We start from the raw sequence: 18,371 nt of genomic DNA, 5'->3' as shown, positions 1-18,371 counted from the left end.
GCAGCACTTGAGAGAGGATGGGGCGGGGGGGCTCAGATTTGTGAAGCAGCTTGTCAAGAACAGCTGTAACCATTCGAGTGCCTCTCCACCTCAGGTGGGTGCTGCCTCTTGAGGGGCATTACTCTCTAAGAAGGTTTAATTAGCTTGCCTGCAGACACTCAGAGAACTAGTTCTTGCCCAGAGCTCCCTCTGGGCACACGGGGTGAGTGCGTTGGGGAGTTGGGAAGGCTAAGAAGGTGCTGAGAAGGCAGACCTGGCCTGGGGCAGCCCGGGGCGCTGGCACGCAGAGAGGGGATGCGCGGTGTTGATTGTCGGGTTGTGTGTCTGGGGCTCCCGATGGCTCCCCCGGGCAGGGGCGATGGCTCCCGGCCCAGGGTCTGGAGGAGAGGGACGGCGGTCCCAGAAGGGGGCTAGGAGGGGCCGCCTCCAGCTGGGGCAACCCGGCCCCCGAGCCTGAAGCCCGGAGGGGCGAGGAGGCGCCGCTCCCGGGGCTGGCCCGGAGAGAGGCGGGTGGCTCCTCCCCGGGCCCGCCGCCCTGGGTCGGGGCGCGGGGCCGGGCGCCGCGGGAGCCGCAGCCCTTTCCGGGGGGCGGGCCCAGAGGCGGCAGCGCCCGGCTCCTGCCCCGACAGGTGCGCGCCGCGCGCAGGAATGCGGCCGGCCTGACTCACCAGCGCCTCCTTCCTACCTGCCGCCCGCCCCATAAAGCGGTCCCCTCCCCGCCGCCGCCCGCCCTCCCTGCAGCCCGCCCTCCGCAGCGTCCCGGCTCGCCCGCGCGCCGCATCTGGAGCCGCCGAGCGGAGCCCAGCGCGGGGAGGGCGCGAGTCCGCCCCAAGGTAGGTCCAGCCATCCCCCGCACTCCGCCCGCCCCTCCAGGGTCCCGAGCCGCCGAGGCTGGGCGCGCTCTAGGAGATCTCCGAGGGGAGAAGCGGAAAGGGAGTGCGCACCCCAGCCCCGGGCAGCCCCACGGGGAGCTGATTGGTGGGCCGGCGGCTTTTGTTTCCCCAGCTCTTCCTTTCCTAAAGGCCGGCCGCCCAGGGCAGGTGCCCAGCTTGCCCGGGTGTGTCGAGGGGACGCCCGGGGGAAAGGGAACAGGCAGAGCTTGAGAAGGCACTTGGTTGTCAGACCTCTGGGTGGAGGGCAGCAGAGAGAGAGGTCTGGGCACCGGGGAGAAGTGGTGGACAGGGGCCCGGTGGGTGGGCCTACTGGGCTGGGCACTTTTGGGGTTCAAAAAGAAGCAGCCACCTAAAGGCAGAGGCCCTCCGATTTGGCTGGGTGGTGCCAACGTCCAACTGGGGTCTGGGGACTCCCTGACTCTCCTCTCCTGGCTGGGCACACGCCTGCCTTGCTCCCAAAGTCAGCTCAGGACCCCCTTCCTCCAGGAAGCCCTCCTGACCTCACGGCCCACCACTGTGACCTCCTCCAGGGCCAGCCCCGCCCCCGTCCCCACCCCCTCAATCCTGGGTGGCCCTGTCCGGTTGTAGGTGGGGGCCTCTAGATGGCTCCTCCTGGGCGCCTTCTCCCCAGTGGCCTGGCCACACCCTGAGCCCCAGGCTGGACGGGATTGTGGCTGCCTCGGACCACAGCTGGAAGTGGAGGCTGCGGGTCTCCGTCCCGGGGGGCTGAGCGGGAAAAGGAGAGCAGGAGGGATAGCGGGAAAGGGGTGTCTGACTGTCTGCTTGGCCTTGAATCTGCGGGTGATAGAGCAGCAGAAGGGCCAGAGGATAGGGAAGCAGGAGGGAAGAGCTGTGGAGGGCGGGTGCAGACGTGCCAAGTGGGGGTCCTGTGGGGTAGGTGTCAGGAGAACACAGAGCCCACGTTATATGGGCCATAGCGTGTGTCCAAGCGTGTGTATGTCTCTGAGCCTGCCAGATTGGGTGTGCCGCTATGTGATAAGTGGGTGGCAAGCACACACTTCCGGGACCGGCTGCTACATAAAAAGGCCCCGTGCCTGGTGGGACCCAGAGTAGCCTGGAGAGTTCATGTCCCAAGGACTCTGCCCATGCTGCCACAGTCACATCTTCCAGGAAGCCCACAGTCCTAACTCTTATGTGAGATCTTATATTTTCACCCACCAATGACTACTTTGAAAACTTTTTAGGGAGTCCCCTTGGTGATCCAGTGCTTCCCAGGTGGCAAAGTGGTAAAGAGTCTGCCTGCCAATGCAGGAGACACAGGTTTGATCCCTGGGTCAGGAAGATCCCCTGGAAGAGAGATGGCAACCCATTCCAGTATTCTTGCCTGGAAAACTCCCATAGACAGCGGGGCCTGGTGGGCTCCATTCTGTGGGGTGGCAAAGAGTCGGACACGCCTGAGCATGCATGCAGTGGTGGTCCAGTGGATAGGTATCGGTGTTCTCACTGTCGGGGCTTGAGTTCAATCCCTGTTCAGGGAACCAAGATCCCACAAGTCATTCAGTGTGGCCAAAAACAAAAAAGCATTTTAGGCAGTTCCCTGGTGGCCCAGTGGTTAAGACTCCATGCTCCCAATGCAGGGGCAACAGGTCCATTTCCTGGTTGGAGAACTAAAATTTCTCATGCTGCAAGATTCAGCCTTAAAAAAGAAAAAAAAGCTTTTAAAAACACGAGTCAAACACAACACTCCTGTGTGCATCGCTGCTATTTTAGAGTCTCTGAATATAATGTGAAGGTTAGATGGTGGCGGGGGGGTTTGCTGCTGCACTGCCTCATCTCATCTGGACAAAGGGGATCAGGCAGTCATCCCCCACTGGTTCCCGTGCAGATTAAATGGAGCTTATGTACGTGACATGCTGGGCACTTGCCCATTGTGTGCCCAGCCTGTGGGCACAGGAGAGTGAGTAAGAGCTGGGCTGGGCAGTGCCTGTACCTGCATGTGTAATGGTGCCCCAGGGAGGCCCAGGGAAGCAGCCAGCATTGTGTAGCCTGTGGGTGTGGTGCCTGTGCCCCAAGGCCGCAGGAAAACCATTTCCCTCCAAGAACCACCCCTCCTCGGCTGGCTTGGGGTGCCCTTGCCCCAGGCCCCTCTTAGAGGCGGGCTTCTCCCCAGCTGACCGCCTGCGGATGTGTTGGAGCTCCTGGTGGCCGCCTCGGAGACATGAAGTCATGCCCTCCTATAGCCCCTCGGGTCTCCCCAGAGCCTGGGGTGTGTCTGCCCCACAAACCAAGGCCTGAGCGAGGACCCAAGGATGAGGGCCAGTAGGCATGGCAGTCTCAGGCTGCTGGGTGACTGGCTCTGGAGAAAGAGGCCGGGACGGTCACTCTTGTCCTCAGCTCTGCCAGGCCAGGCGCCTCTGGCCAGCCCCTCTCTGCAGCAGGCTGTCCACCTTGAGACGTTCTCGGGGATGTCACTGCCTGCCCTGAAGGTCATGAATGGCTCGAGATGGTTTAATAGTTGAACTAAAGGGGCCTTCCCTGGCTCAGTGGTAAAAGAATCCACCTGCCAATGCAGGAGACATGGGTTCGGTCCCTGATCCAGGAAGATCCCACAGGCCAAGGAGGAGCTAAGCCCGTGTGCCACACTATTGAGGCTGTGCCCTGGAGCCCGGGAGCCACAAGCAGAGAACCCACCGCAGGGAGAACCCTGGCACCGCAACTAAGGAGAAGCCCATGCAGCAAGGAAGACCCAGCACAGATAAAAACAATGAATAAATAAATCATTTAAAAAAAAAAAAACAGTGAAGCAAAGGCAGCTGGGGTGTCCTGGGGTGGCTGGCAGTGTGTGTGTGTGTATGAGTGGGCGGCAGGGCTTTGTAATCCCCTTCCAGGCTAACTTTCAAAAGGGTGATCTGCCCAGAAACCCCCAACTCAACTCGGGGGCAGGCACAGGTGAGGGGACCGCCTCCTTTGATGGGCCAGACAGCCATTACAGAACTTAGCTGAGTAGCAAATCATGTCTCCCTTCCCCAGGCCCCAAATACTGGGGAGGGACCCCTCCTCCTGGGCTGTATCCCATCACTGAAGGGCAAGTGGGCCAGGACCCTCTAGGGTGGCCCTGTCCCTGCCAAGCCTGACCCAACCCTGTGGGGTCTGAAAGGCGAGGGTGGAAAAAGCCCTGGTCTGCCCTCTGGGGAGCCCAATACAAGAGACCCGGCACTGGGACAAGCCCAGAGTCCTCAGTGGTGAGAGGGTGGGGGCCTCCCTGGCCGGGCGTAGGCCTACTGGGCATCTGGCCGCCCTCGGGATGCCAAGGAAGGGGGCAGAGGAAAAGAAGGATCAGGGGGCCTGGGCCCTGCCACTTGTAGCCCAGGTGGCCTCGGAACATCACTAAAGTTCTCAGAGCCTCGGTCTGTACATCTGTGCAATGGGAACGGTGGAGCTCTGACGAGGACCCAGTGAGCTGACACGTGGACTGGGGTTGTCCAGCATCGTGTGTCAATTGTGGGTGTTTTACAGGAAAAGCAGAATGGCAGGGCCACATCCCAGCCCGTGGACCAGGCTGCTGCTGGCAGCCCTGCTGAGCGTCAGCTTCCCCGGGGCCATGGGTGAGTCGGACACGCCCCTGCAGCACCCTTCTTGGTGGGGCCTCAACTTTCAAGGCCCTGCCCTTAAGGTAGCAGGGTGTGGGGGGAGGCTCTCACTCAGCGTCTTGCCCAGACCCTCACTCAGCCATTCAACAAACAGCCACCACCCACTTCAAGGGCTCTGGAGCCGCGTGGCCCAAACACTTAGGGAAGCGCAAGGAGTCTTGGTCTAAAGGAGGGAAAAGACCTTCACTCAGAGAAGTCAGGCTCTTGCAGGGTGTGCTGAGGCTTGGACAGCGGAGTTGAAAGATTTTATGGGAATTTGAAGGAGAGGGAGGTGATCGTCACCAGCTCTCTGAGTGTCTGCAGTCCGCAAAGGGCTCCTACTGATGGAATAGTGCCTGTCAGTGGACGCCATGGCTGGTAGCTCAAAGCAGCCCGTGGTGGGAACATTTATACTTTGGAAACTGGTAAATGCCGCAAGTCAGGGCTTCCCCGCCCTCACCAGAGACATTGCTAAACACTGACAGCACACCTTTTCCTGAAAGTCCAGGAGCCCCGCCCACTAGTGCGGGCGGGACCTCACTGTGATTTTAACTGAACAAAACTAAAGGGTATCCTTTGGTGAAACTGAAGTTTCACCTCATTTATTTATTAAAAACTCCCCACATGCAGGGCATAGCTCGGCACTAGGGACACTGGTAAACGAAACACAATCCCGGAGGAACAGGCAGGGGGGCTGGTTCGGGTGACCCCGCCAGCAAATGGGCCAGCTCCTCTGTCTCAGCCCCTACCCTCCTTCCCTCCAGACTTGGGTGGAAAGTCCCAGTTTGAGACCTGGCTCTGCAGGTTGCTGACCACATAGCCATTGGCCTCTGTTTCCCCCTCTGTATCTTCGGAAAGAGTCCCTACCTCTTTCGAAGGAGGATGCTTGAGGGAAGGGCTTGGCCCTGGGGAAGACCCATCTCAGTGGGTCCACCCCGCTCTGCTCCCCAGCAAACCGCTGCAAGAAGGCCCAGGTGAAGAGCTGCACGGAGTGCATCCGCGTGGACAAGGACTGCGCCTACTGCACGGATGAGGTGGGTCGCTGCCCAGCCCGGGCCGCCTCCCCAGCCTGCGCGCCCCAGTCCACACTTGCCACACCCTCGGCCCAGCCTCGGGCCAGGTGGGCGTGGGAGAACGGGCAAGGGTTCAGGAAAATCGGGGGATGTAAATCCAGGGTTAGGACAGCAGCGGGGACGGGCACTGCCCCCCTGACGCCGTCCCCTTCTGGTCAGGTGTTTAAGGAACGGCGCTGCAACACCCAGGCCGAGCTGCTGGCTGCAGGCTGCCGGCTGGAGAGCGTGGTGGTCATGGAGAGCAGCTTCGAGATCACAGAGGTGCCCGGGGTCGGGGCTTGGGGGAGGCAAGCTCTAGGCCGGCTGCTTATGGGGCGTTATGGGGTCCCCTGGCTGAGCTGGGCGGTCTCTCCATTAGATCTGGAGAGGCCCTCTAGCCAGGTGTCCCCCTCCCTTGGGCACAGGAAAGGCAGATTGACACCACGCTGCACCGCAGCCAGGTGTGCCCCCAGGCGCTGCGGGTGCGGCTGCGGCCGGGTGAGGAGCGGCACTTTGAGCTGCAGGTGTTCGAGCCCCTGGAGAGCCCCATGGACCTGTATATCCTCATGGACTTCTCCAACTCCATGTCTGACGATCTGGACAACCTCAAGAAGATGGGGCAGGATCTGGGTATGGAGCGGAAGACTGCGGGGCATGGAGAGTGTGACCCGCCCCCGCCAGCTGCTCAGGAGGCCAGGGCTCAGGCTAGCTATACCCACTCTTCAAGGAAGGACAGGATTTCTGAGCACCCTAAGAACTCCTCCCCATTCTCAGAGGAGAGTCCTGGCCAGACCCCCAGTAACCACTCAGCAGTACAGAGGAGGGCTCCCCTGGGGGGGTCCCAGACCCCCTCTGGTCCTTTTTGGTTTTTTTTGGATGCACTGTGTCACGTGGCTTATGAGATCTTAATACCCTGACCAGGGGTCAAACCCGTGCCCCTGCAGTGGAAACCCAGAGTCCTAGCCATTGGACTGCCAGGAAATGCCCTCTTCTGGTCCTGACAAGGGGGCTCCCAGCTGCTATGAGGCTGAGGTTAAGTCCAAGCTCAACAGACACCTGGTCCAGCTCCCCACCCACCCCCTTCAACTTGCTGCATGCGTGACTCCGGGTCCCCCGAGTCCCATTCCCTTCATCTGTAAATAATGACAGGGCTGCTGTGTGCAGGAACTGATGCCAAAGACGCAGAGCATTGACGTTAAGTTATTAAGTTATTCTTCCTCTTCCTCCTTCCCCAACCACCCCCCCCGCCAGCACCTGTGTGGATGTGGGGTTCTTGGGGCTCAGCTGCCCCTACTTTTTTGTTTTTAAAAAGTTTATTTTTAATTGAAGGATATTGCTTTACAGTCTTGCATTGGTTTCCGCCACACACCAACCTATATCAGCCATATGTGTAGTGACCCCCTCCCTCTAGAAGCTCCTTCCCACCCATCTGGGCTGTCACAGAGCCGCCCGAGTGTGAGGCTCCTGAGTCACACGGCGACGCCCTCCCCCGGCTACTATTTTACACGTGGTAGTGCCCCTGCCTCCGTGCTACCCTCTCCGCTCACCCCACCCTCAGCTGCCCCCTGTCTTTCCTACTGATGCCCAGCTCAGGTCCTGAGGCAGCTCACCAGTGACTACACAATAGGATTCGGCAAGTTCGTGGACAAAGTCAGCGTGCCTCAGACGGACATGAGGCCTGAGAAGTGAGTGACCAACCGAGTGGACGGGGGTCCTGACCAGGTGGCCCACCCCCTCTCCACCCAGGCACTTTGAAAATCGTGGGCTTGCACTGAGCCAAGAGGGGTGGTCCCCAAGGAGGGTGGGCGCGGGACGTGGGGGTCTTCGTCCCTGACTTTCTCTCTCCCTGACGCTCCCCTTCCCACCTTCCCAGGCTGAAGGAACCCTGGCCCAACAGCGACCCCCCCTTCTCCTTCAAGAATGTCATCAGCCTGACGGAAGACGTGGAGGAGTTCCGGAATAAGCTGAAGGGGGAGCGCATCTCAGGCAACCTGGATGCCCCCGAAGGAGGTTTCGATGCCATCCTGCAGACGGCCGTGTGCACCGTGAGTGCCGGGAGGCTCCTTCTGGCTCAGACCAGGGCTGTGTTTCTCTACAAGGTCAAGAGCTGCCCACTGGCCTGCTCTGGTACCAGGCTGGGGCCCCCATGCCCTCAGACAAGCTCAGAGCCTCTGGGGGACCCTCAATTCCAATCCAAGTGTAGAGGTGTTGGGGCCTGAGCCATCTTACCCTGGTTTTGTATTGGTCAGCGAGGCGGACCTGAGCCTTGGCGTTCCAGAATTTCCAGTGCCCCGAGGCCAAGCTCCCTGCTAATATCCATTTCCAGCTGTGCTAGAAGAGGGCCCTTTTTACATGCACATCAACTTTTTCATTTAAAAAATAATGCGCTGATGTTACAGGCAATCTGGAAAACAAAGAACAGAAAGTGCCCATAATCCCACCACCATCATGGAGCCGGCTGCTTGATACCCCGCCCGCATGCGTCGTTCCCTTATGTAGTTGGAATCAGTGCACGTTAGAGTTCTGCCTTTTTTTCCCCCACCTATTGCTTTCATAAACATGTTCTCTTGTAAGACACGGTTTCCCAAATCACCCTATATATTTCTCAAACAAATGGCCACGCGCTGCTGTCCCTGTTTGAAGTCTTTTGTTGAACGTTGTCTGGTGTCCACTTTTCTATGCAGTTGAGAGATGCTCGCAGAGTGATTGAGACCTTGAGGGGACAGCTGGCTGAAACTGGCTCCCATCTTGCGTGATGCCTGCTGTGGGCACAGCTCCTGCATCCATTTCCCGCTCCCCATGGCTGGTTTCTGTGTCCCCTCCCCAGCCCGGTCATCCTCCCGGTGCTGTTTGTCATGAGCGTTGCTCACGGAGGCTGTGAATCCCAAGTCCTTGCTGAGCGCCGCGTTGGCACGCGCCTTCGCCGTGACAGTGTGCGATGCTGTGACGTTGCCGTCAGCAGGCCGCCTGCTCCACGGGCACCCCCTTCTCGCTCTCCCCAGAGGGACATCGGCTGGCGCCCTGACAGCACCCACTTGCTGGTGTTCTCCACCGAGTCGGCCTTTCACTACGAGGCCGACGGGGCCAACGTGCTGGCCGGCATCATGCGGCGTAACGACGAGGAGTGCCACCTGGACCCCACGGGCACCTACACGCAGTACAGGATGCAGGACTACCCGTCGGTGCCCACCCTGGTGCGCCTGCTCGGCCAGCACAACATCATCCCCATCTTCGCCGTCACCAACTACTCCTACAGCTACTACGAGGTGCGGGGCTGGGCCTCCCTGGGCCGGGGGGCGGGACCCGTGGAACTTCTCAGATACACCCCCCCCCACCCTCCTTTCCTTCCTTCCGGAAACTTCGGATGGGCCCTGGTGGGAAGAGGCGGTCATGTGCCCATCCTCCGACCCCACTCCCCAGCAGGTGGGAGCTGAGAGCGGCCCCCACCCGCAAAGTGGGTGAGCCCCAAAGCTCCTGTCTGGATCCGGAGCGATGATGCTCATCAGAGGCTGAGCCCGGGGCCCGACTTTCTCCCCCGCAGAGGCTGTCGTCGTATTTCCCTGTCTCTTCGCTGGGGGTGCTGCAGGAGGATTCGTCCAACATTGTGGATCTGCTGCAGGAAGCCTTCAACGTGAGGGCCAGTGTGGGCTCTGGGGTCTGGGGGCGGCGGGGGCGGGCGGGAGAGATGGCTGAATGATTGGGAAACAGGGTGGGAGGGTGGAAGGGCCTCCTGTGGTCCCTGAGGAGCCCCCGGGCCTGGCCCCGGGCTCCTGCAGGCTCAGCTCCCATGACCCCCCAGCACCCAGGCCTCCATGCAGGTGAGACTGCAGCTCAGGCAGCCAGGCCACGGTGGGTGGGTCTGGGCCCCACCTCCCAGGTCATCGATGACCTGCTCCCTTTTAGCGCATCCGCTCCAACCTGGACATTCGGGCCCTGGACAGTCCTCGAGGCCTGCGGACAGAGGTCACTTCTAAGATGTTCCAGAAGACGGACACTGGGTCCTTTTTCATCCGGCGAGGGGAAGTGGTACGCCTCCGTGGGGGCCCCGAGACAGGGGAGGATGGGGACAGCGTCCTGCGGGGTGGGGTCTACCCAAACAGAGATCCAGAGCGTGGCCTCCTGAGTCAGACAGATCTGGGTTTGAAGCCCCCTGGAGCAGCCTCTTGGCTGAGCTCTGCACCACCCTTGGCTGAGATCAGTCAGCATGGAGCCCAGGTTGCTCAGCTGAATGAGCGGGCCGAAGGCAGCCCTGCTTACTGTCGGGCTCTTGTTATCCTGATTCTGCCTGGAGGGAGCAAGTTGGCAGCCCTGAGGAAGGATGGGCAGGGAGCTGGATGGCAGGGGCCAGACACGTTCCTGAAGCTTTAGGGCTGAGAACCTTCAGGTAGAACTGCCGTCCTGGCTGGTCCAGCCAGGCCTGCCTCGGCTAAAGGTGGGGTCCCTGCAGGGCACATACCAAGTGCAGCTGCGGGCCATCGAGGACTTGGACGGGACTCATGTGTGCCAGCTGCCAGAGGCAGACCAGAAGGGCACCATCCATCTGAAGCCGTCCTTCTCCAATGGCCTCCGGATGGACGTGGGCGTCATCTGTGATGTGTGCTTCTGTGAGCTGGTATGACATGGCCCTGCCCAGGGAGCGCGGTCAGGGAGAGGCTAAGCTGACTGCTCAGGGACCCAAATAACAAAGCAGACCTCCCTTTTCGGGGTGCCCTGAGGGGTGGCGGCAAGCATCTCCCGCCCCTCCCCCAACCACTACACCACAATTTCATTCCAGCAAAAAGAGGAGCGGTCATCTCGCTGTAGCTTCCACGGGGACTTCATGTGCGGACACTGTGTGTGCCATGAGGGCTGGTAAGTGTGGTGTGGGTGAAGCCGGCACCCGGGATGCCAGCAGCTCCCAGTGAAGGGGCCGGCAAGCGCTTGATGCTGGGCATACCATGGAGGCAGGCTGAGGAAGGGGTGGCAGCTGGGCATAGAAAAGGCTGAGAAAGGGGCACATCCAGTTGGTGGATTAAATTCAAAGCACTTTGAAAAACATGGATATGGGAATTCCCTGATGGTCTAGTAGGACTTGGTGTTCTCATGGCTGGAGCTGTGGGTTCATTTCCTGATTGGGAAACTTAAGATCCTGCGAGCCATCCAGTGCAACACCTCCCTACCCCCCCAAAAAAAACCCTGAATAATTCTTGAAAAAATACCTGGATATTTAGGATTATCTCTGGAAAGTTATTTAAGAATCAGGACAGTGGCCATCAGGGTGTTGTGGGTCAGGCAGAGGGGGAGGCTGACTTTGCCCTCCATCCCTTTTGAACCTTTAGTATCTGAGCCATCCTGGAGAAGGAAATGGCTACCCACTCCAGTATTCTTGCCTGGAAAAATCCCATGGACAAAGGAGCCTGGTGGGCTACAGTCCATGGGGGCGCAAAGAGTCAGACATGACTGAACACATAGCACATCTGAGCCATGGGCCCCTGTTCCCTGAACGGAAGTGAGTCACGAATGAGTGATAGTCAGAATAAGGGCTTTTCAAACTTCAAGACATTGAACACATTTGTCGTGACTTGAGGGAACAGAGGGAGGGTCTCAGGGAACTGAGGTTTGAGTTCAATTCAACCACTGCTGTCTGCTTAACTTAGACCCGCTTCAAGCCTCAGTTTCCTCCTCTGTAAAATGGGATGGTGAAAGCCCAGCCTTCTTGCTGGGTAGTGGGGAAGTGACTGGCTCCTCCCGCAGGAGCGGCAAGACCTGTAACTGCTCCACCGGCTCCCAGAGCGACCTGGAGCCCTGCCGGCAGGAGGGCGAGGACAAGGCATGCTCCGGGCGGGGCGAGTGCCAGTGTGGCCACTGTGTGTGCTACGGGGAAGGCCGCTACGAGGGCCGGTTCTGCGAATACGATACCTTCCAGTGCCCCCGCGCCTCCGGGGTCCTCTGCAACGGTGAGCCGCTGGCCCGGGCGGGGCGGCACGGGGCTGTGGGGGTGGCCTGGGCGCCCAGCCCACACCCTGCCCCGCTGTCTCTCCCATCAGAGCCCAAGTTGGGAGAGCCACACCAGGAGTCAGAATCCCCATGTGCAGGCCTAGCCCTCCTCCAGATTCACTGAGCACCTCCCCCAAGTCCAGCCCCAACCTGGACCTCTCTCCTCCAAAAACTTGATGCCCAAGGCTCCAGCCAGCATGACATTACTTTTATGTTTAAGACTCTGGCTCCCCAGAGGTCCTCCAGTCCATGCCCACCTTCTTCTCCACTCTCCCATCCCACTAGGATGCGTACCACCCAGCTCAGTCCCAGGGGTTGATGCTCTAAGGCATGGCGATCTTTCCTCTCTTGGAAGGTGCTACATCTCTGGCAGGCAGGGCCTGGGGTAATGCATCCCACAGGGCCCCAACACAGTGTGGGGCCAGGCCAGGGGCCCATAGGCTGGCCAGAGCTTCTGGAACTGGGAAAGGGTCCCAGAACCCACAGGGGCCCCATGGAAGGACTGACTGGGTAAATGGAGGAGACTGAAAAATCCACTCACCAAATACTTATTCAATCTCAGCTGTTTACTTCCCACTGGGGGGCCTGCTCTTTCCTTCATTCTTGCTGTTTTCTGCCTTCTCTTCTCTACCTGCCCAGCCCACAATGCACTCAGAGAAGTAAAGGGAGAACCCAGGATGTCTAGAGAGAGACAGGGATTTAGCACAGGCGGAGCCATGAGATAGGAAGGGAGGGAGATGCTGCTGGAAAGGAGGCAGGGCCAGAGTGTGAGGGGTTTGGATTCCAGGCCGGGATGTATCCGGTTTTAGTCTAGTCCACACTTTCTCTTAAAGGGCCAGACATTAAATACTTTCAGTTTAGTAAGCCAGACCGTTTCTATCACTACTACTCAGCTCTGCCGTTGTAGCAGAAAGCAGCGACAGGTAATATGGAAGCAGGGTGTGGCTCTCTGTTCCAGTAACACTTTTGCAAAAGCAGGTGATGAGCTGGATTTGGCCTGCAGGCTGCAGTTGCTGCTGCTGCTGAGTCGCTTCAGTCATGTCCAAGTCTGTGCGACCCCACAGACGGCAGCCCATCAGGCTCCCCCATCCCTGGGATTCTCCAGGCAAGAACACTGGAGTGGGCTGCCATTTCCTTCTCCAATGCAAGAAAGTGAAAGTGAAGTCGCTCAGTCGTGCTGTTAGTCAACCCCTACTGTAGCAAGGATATTGGACTTTATCCTTTGGGCAAAGGGAGTCATTGGAGGATTTAATTTCATTTTCTCTTTATATGTTAACTTTGTATCCAGCCACCTTGCTCAACTAACTTTTGAAACGTAGTAACTTATCTATAGGGCTTCCCTGGTGGCTCAGAGGTTAAAGTGTCTGCCTCCAATGCGGGAGACCCGGGTTCGATCCCTGGGTCGGGAAGATCCCCTGGAGAAGGAAATGGTAACCCACTCCAGTATTCTTGCCTGGAGAATCCCATGGACGGAGAAGCCTGGTAGGCTACAGTCCACGGGGTCGCAAAGAGTCGGACACGACTGAGCGACTGAATGGAACGGAACTTATCTATAGAGTCTTCTTGCTATTTGGGGACATTTCTGATACTGGCAAACAATGACAGTTTTTTGTTTCTTACTTTCCAACAGGTATGTTTTATTTCTTTTTCTTACCTTATTGCATTGGCCAAGACTCATCAGAGGTTCTTAAATAGGGGAGACATGTGACTAGGTTTGTGTTTTGGGGTGATCACTCCATCTGCAGAGCGGAAGGTAGAGGGCAGAATAGACCAGGAAAAATGGAAAGAAGGGAACTCCAGGAAAGACAGGAAGAGATGGCTCTGCCCATGGCTGGAGACATCCCAGCTCCCAAGGCAGCTTCACCGGGTGGGCAGCCTGGCCTGCAGGTGCAAATGCACCTCTCCTCTCTCACCTTCCCTTCTTTGCAGACCGGGGACGCTGCTCCATGGGTCAGTGTGTGTGTGAGCCTGGCTGGACAGGCCTGAGCTGTGACTGTCCTCTCAGCAACGCCACCTGCATCGACAGCAACGGGGTAGGCCTGGGCATGAGGCAGGCAGTGGGGTCGGTGGGCGGGGCCCCCCTCTCAGACAGGGATGGGGGCGCAGCTGGCTCACGGGGGCCTCCTCTCGCCTCAGGGTCTCTGTAACGGGCGTGGCTACTGCGAGTGCGGCCGCTGCCACTGCAACCGACAGTCGCTCTACACGGACACCGTCTGCGAGATTCACTACTCGGCGGTGAGGCCAGACTCGCTGGGCGTGGGTGTGGGGACCCGTCACCACGGGAGCTGCCCTGGGGGCTGAGGTTGCGGGAGCGGGCCTGGCAGGGGCCACCCAGCGCAGTGCCCGTCTGCCCCTCGCCCACCCAGATCCACCTGGGCCTCTGTGAGGACTTGCGCTCCTGCGTGCAGTGCCAGGCCTGGGGCACCGGCGAGAAGAAGGGCCGCACGTGTGAGGAGTGCGGCTTCAAGGTCAAGATGGTGGACGAGCTTAAGAAAGGTGCAGGGCAGGCAAGGGGGCTGGGCAAGGGGGGACCTCGGACAGGGGGGGTGTCTCTCATCGGGGCGGCGCTGTAGAGCCGGGCAGGGGGCTCGTCGTCCAGAGTGAGGACAGGCAGCCCACAAAGAAGGGTTCCAGGCCTGGGGAGTGGTCACACAATCCAGATGGGCACACAGACCCAGGGAGGGGATGCACAATCTGACCAGGGCACCCAGTCCTGGGGAGGGGGCCATGAACATAGCAAAGGTGCATAAACAGGCCCTGGGGCACACAGCCTCCTTTCCTCTGGGTCAGAAAAATGTTCTAGAAGCCCAGCTCCTGAGTGATGCCCAGGACAGGCCCAGATTTGCAGACTTTTGCCGGTCCTGGGCAGGGCGGCCCTCCCTTCACCCTCTCCGTGCATACAGCCTGCAGGGAACTCACATTCTTCCCCAGGGAGAGGCCTTTTCCCCTCCACCCCGACCCCGTGATGGGCGGGGTGGGCCCCAGAGCAAGGCCGTGGTGAGGAGCAGACCCCTCGCCAGGCCCTGAGGTGCTCCGGGCTAGGGTCGGATGCCCCGCTGACTGTCTGTGCCTGCAGCGGAGGAGGTGTTGGAGCACTGCTCCTTCCGGGATGAGGATGACGACTGCAACTACAGTTATACCGTGGAGGGTGACAGCGCCCCCGGGCCCAACAGCACCGTCCTGGTGCAGAGGAGGAAGGGTGAGCTGGCGGGCCAGCAGGGGTGGGCCTGAGTGGCCTGTCAGGCCCGGGTCGGGGGTTGGCACTGGCTCCCTCCTCCTTCTCCTCTTTCCTCCCTAGAATGCCCCCCGGGTACCTTCTGGTGGCTCATCCCCCTGCTCATCTTCCTCCTCCTGCTGCCGGTCCTGCTGCTGCTGCTCTGCTGGAAGTACTGTGCCTGCTGCAAGGTGGGGGCTCCCCCGGTCCCCACCCCACTGGGGTCCCTGTAGGGGACAGGGGCCAAGTGAACCCACCCGTTCCGCCCAGCTCTGGTGCCGTCCCCACCCCTGCCCCTCACCTCTGCCAGCCACCCGTGGCCAGATTCCTGGGAGTCCCTGGCCCGGGGGTCAGCCGCATGCAAAGGGCCATGAGAGCCAACAGGAAGGAAGGGCTCTGCCCACCAGGAACTGGGAGGAAAGACCAGAGACAGGAGAGCACAGAGCGTGGCCTGGCGTGGGATACTGAAGGGGGCAGAGGCGCCCTACGGCAGCCCTCAGGGTCATATTCATGTGTGTTACAGGGAAAAAGGGTTCTGTGATCAAATACTTTTGAGAAAGCTGTTTCTCCTCTGCAGGGCTTCTCGGAGCCTTTGAGCTAGTTGTTTGCATAACGAAACTACATGGGGAAGGAATTCAGTGCTTCCCAAAGGGGTTTGATCACAGAACCTTTTACTTTCCAGAGTAGATAGCGGGACCAGAGTCCCATGGCATGCATTTTGGGTATCCCCTGCCCCCGTTCCCCTCTGTGCCCACACCCAGGCCCCTGTAACTGCCTGGATATCCCGGTGTCTGGGGAAGGCACTGCTGACCCCTCTGGACCACTGGCGTGGGCGGGAGGTGGTGGCTGAAGGGACTTCCTGGGCCGGTGTGGCCATCTCAGCGCTCATCCCCACCCTCCTTGCCTCCTAGGCCTGCCTGGCCCTTCTCCCTTGCTGCAACCGAGGTACGGGCCTGGCCTCAGTGGGGGCAGTGGGCCTCTGATGGCTCCTTCCTTCAGCGGGGGTGGAGGGGAAGCAGGGCGCCAAGTCTGGGCCAGAGGCCGGGGACTGTGGGGGTCTCCCCTGTGGGGTGTGGCGGGGGAGGGTCTAGGAAGCAGTCCCTCAGCCCTGTGCTGAGGCCCAGGTCCCGCAGGCCACATGGTGGGCTTCAAGGAAGACCACTACATGTTGCGAGAGAGCCTGATGGCCTCAGACCACCTGGACACGCCCCTGCTGCGCAGCGGAAACCTCAAGGGGCGTGACACGGTCCGATGGAAGATCACCAACAACGTGCAGCGGCCGGGCTTCGCCTCGCACGCTGCGGGCATCAACCCCTCGGAGCTGGGTGAGGGCTGGGGCTGGGCACCGTGGCTCTTGGCGCTGCCCTTGGGGCCTGGGGCATGTTCACCACTGCTCCCTGGTCTGGGATCCAGCATTCCTCTGTTCTCTGGGTATTGGGTGCAGGCCTGGCCACCTCCTACACTTCCTGAGGGGGCCATGCCCCCAGTGCCCCCCAATCTGAGCACGGCTTCTGGAGGGGGCCTCTGCAGTGCCCACCATGGCGAGACTGACGACCCCCCCCCTCGCCTGCTCTAGTGCCCTACGGACTGTCCCTGCGGCTCGCCCGCCTCTGCACCGAGAACCTGCTGAAGCCTGGCACGCGAGAATGTGACCAGCTGCGCCAGGAGGTGGAGGAGAACGTAAGGAGCCAGTCCCAAGCAGCGGGCACCTCTGCCCCGGGTGTGAGCCGGGTGGCGGGACGGCAGAGGGAAGCCGCCGTGGAGCCTGGATGTGTCCGGGTGGGAAAGAAGGGCTTCCTCGGACACACGCATGGCCAGGGGGTCACCCTGGGATCTGCCCACTGTGAGTGCTTCCAGAAGGGTAGAGCCACTGCGCATGCCCGTGGCCACGCCCCCAGCCACGCCCAGGAGGTCCTCTGGGTGCGGGGGCTCCCCCAGGGCCCCAGCCTCACAGCCGTCCCTTGCCTGGCAGCTGAACGAGGTGTACCGACAAATCACAGGCGCGCACAACCTCCAGCAGACAAAGTTCCGGTGGGTCCTGGGTTCCGGGGGTGGGGTTGGTGGAGGGTGGGGGTGCTGCTCCCATAGCTTACGCCAGGGGATGTCTCCCAAGCAGATAATCCCCGCCCGCTAGGGACCATCTGGCTCACGGTCTTCACTTTGTCCCTCACAGGCAGCAGCCCAACGCCGGGAAAAAGTGAGTCAAAGACGCACCGGTGGGTGGGCAGTACCAGCCCCAAGTCCCACCCCCACCATCCCCACTTCCACCTCCATCATCTCTGTCCCATGGGAGAGGCGGGCTGTCCGTGTCTGTCCTAGGGTAGGACCTTCACTGAACACACACCCGTACGAAGCCCTCCTCAAGAGCCAACCCCTGTATGAGAACAAGAAACCCACAGGGAAACGAGCCAACCCAGTCCCTGGCCTCATACGGGCAGTAGCCCCCACCCAGTACCAGGGATGGCCGGTGCCCAGAGCCAGCCCTCCTCTGAGGCCTTGATCCTGGAGGTGCTGCTAGTTACCAGCCAGATGGTCCAGTGGGTGACACACTTCTTTCCCAGTTCCCGTGTTCCAGAACCCCCAGGGAAGAGTGGGGTGGGGTTCAATACCAAGAAGACAAAACACAGCTCTCACCGGGCACTTTGAGTGCTGACCACGGGCCAGGCCTTGTTCTAAGGACTCATGTGTGTGGTTATCGTACTCAAGGGTATCATTACGTTTCCCATTGTATAGTTGAGGAAACTGAGGATCAGAGAAGTTAAGTAACGTACCCAAGGTTACCTAGCCACTAAGATACAGAACCAGGGGAATTCCCTGGTAGTCCAGCAGTTAAGGCTTCCCAGGTGGCTCAGTGGTAAAGAACCTGCCTGCCAGTGCAAGAGACAAAGACGCGGGTTCAGTTCCTGGGTCTGGAAGATTTCTTGGAGTGGGAATGGCAACCCACTCCAGTATTCTTGTATGGAAAATTCCATGGATGGAGGAACCAGGCGGGCTACTGTCCATGGGGTCACAGAGTCAGACACGCCTGAGCGCAACACAGGAGCATCAGTAAAGACTCAGGCTTTCGCTGCCAGGAACCAGGTTCAATTTCCATGTGGTTTGGTTAAAAAGATAAAGAGCCAGGATTTGAAGCCAGGCAGTCTGGCCTGTCCCCTTATCATCTGCTGTCCGCCTCTTCATGTGCGTCATCAGCCCTTCTGGCAGAGGTGGGCAGGGAGAGGAGCCTCATCTCACAAGTAAGGACCCTGAGGCTGCAGGGGTCGGCGGTGGGGCCAGCCCGGGCCTCTGCGTCTGTCTGGCTCTGAAGAAACCACTTTTTGCTGCCTGGAATCTTGTGCCCCAATACAGAGAGGACAGACAGGAGGGGCTGACAGGGACGCGTGGCAGCCTCCCGGCTGGCCTGACATCCCCACCCACTCCACCCTGCCCCCAGGCAGGACCACACCATTGTGGACACGGCGCTGATGGCTCCCCGCTCGGCCAAGCAGGCCCTGCTGAAGCTGACGGAGAAGCACGTGGAGCAGGGGGCCTTCCATGAGCTCAAGGTGGCCCCTGGCTATTACACGCTCACTGCAGACCAGGGTAGGTGGGCAGGCTCCCTGTGCCCCTGCCTCTCACCTCCCACCCCCCGTGTGGCCCCCTGACC

General features: G+C 60.0%; 1 protein-coding gene across 4 annotated transcripts in view; it reads left to right on the top strand.

Moving 5' to 3' along the window:
- Positions 1 to 624: 624 nt before the first annotated feature.
- The window catches only part of ITGB4 (integrin subunit beta 4), a 31,911-nt gene continuing 14,164 nt past the window's right edge, over positions 625 to 18,371 (top strand). Inside the window, exons 1-24 of one of the 4 annotated variants that reach the window (XM_055408579.2) lie at positions 625 to 833; positions 4,371 to 4,459; positions 5,435 to 5,517; positions 5,716 to 5,817; positions 5,961 to 6,165; positions 7,124 to 7,220; positions 7,409 to 7,580; positions 8,538 to 8,801; positions 9,077 to 9,166; positions 9,439 to 9,561; positions 9,983 to 10,147; positions 10,310 to 10,386; positions 11,269 to 11,471; positions 13,441 to 13,544; positions 13,648 to 13,746; positions 13,878 to 14,007; positions 14,588 to 14,710; positions 14,810 to 14,916; positions 15,637 to 15,670; positions 15,859 to 16,050; positions 16,302 to 16,405; positions 16,698 to 16,756; positions 16,899 to 16,922; positions 18,159 to 18,307. In XM_055408579.2, coding sequence (XP_055264554.2) covers positions 4,381 to 4,459; positions 5,435 to 5,517; positions 5,716 to 5,817; positions 5,961 to 6,165; positions 7,124 to 7,220; positions 7,409 to 7,580; positions 8,538 to 8,801; positions 9,077 to 9,166; positions 9,439 to 9,561; positions 9,983 to 10,147; positions 10,310 to 10,386; positions 11,269 to 11,471; positions 13,441 to 13,544; positions 13,648 to 13,746; positions 13,878 to 14,007; positions 14,588 to 14,710; positions 14,810 to 14,916; positions 15,637 to 15,670; positions 15,859 to 16,050; positions 16,302 to 16,405; positions 16,698 to 16,756; positions 16,899 to 16,922; positions 18,159 to 18,307 — 2,785 coding nt within the window. In that variant the 5' untranslated portion in view covers positions 625 to 833; positions 4,371 to 4,380. The remainder of the gene's footprint in view (positions 834 to 4,370; positions 4,460 to 5,434; positions 5,518 to 5,715; positions 5,818 to 5,960; positions 6,166 to 7,123; positions 7,221 to 7,408; positions 7,581 to 8,537; positions 8,802 to 9,076; positions 9,167 to 9,438; positions 9,562 to 9,982; positions 10,148 to 10,309; positions 10,387 to 11,268; positions 11,472 to 13,440; positions 13,545 to 13,647; positions 13,747 to 13,877; positions 14,008 to 14,587; positions 14,711 to 14,809; positions 14,917 to 15,636; positions 15,671 to 15,858; positions 16,051 to 16,301; positions 16,406 to 16,697; positions 16,757 to 16,898; positions 16,923 to 18,158; positions 18,308 to 18,371) is intronic. The other 3 variants (XM_055408582.2, XM_055408581.2, XM_088829336.1) reach the window with 3 other exon arrangements.

This window comes from Moschus berezovskii, chromosome 20, assembly GCF_049115385.1.
Source record: "Moschus berezovskii isolate FMDL1 chromosome 20, NW_MosBer_1.0, whole genome shotgun sequence".
In the NCBI taxonomy this organism is placed as follows: Eukaryota; Metazoa; Chordata; class Mammalia; order Artiodactyla; family Moschidae; genus Moschus; species Moschus berezovskii.
Note: the sequence above shows the minus strand (reverse complement) of the source record. Positions and strands in the feature narration are given on the sequence as shown.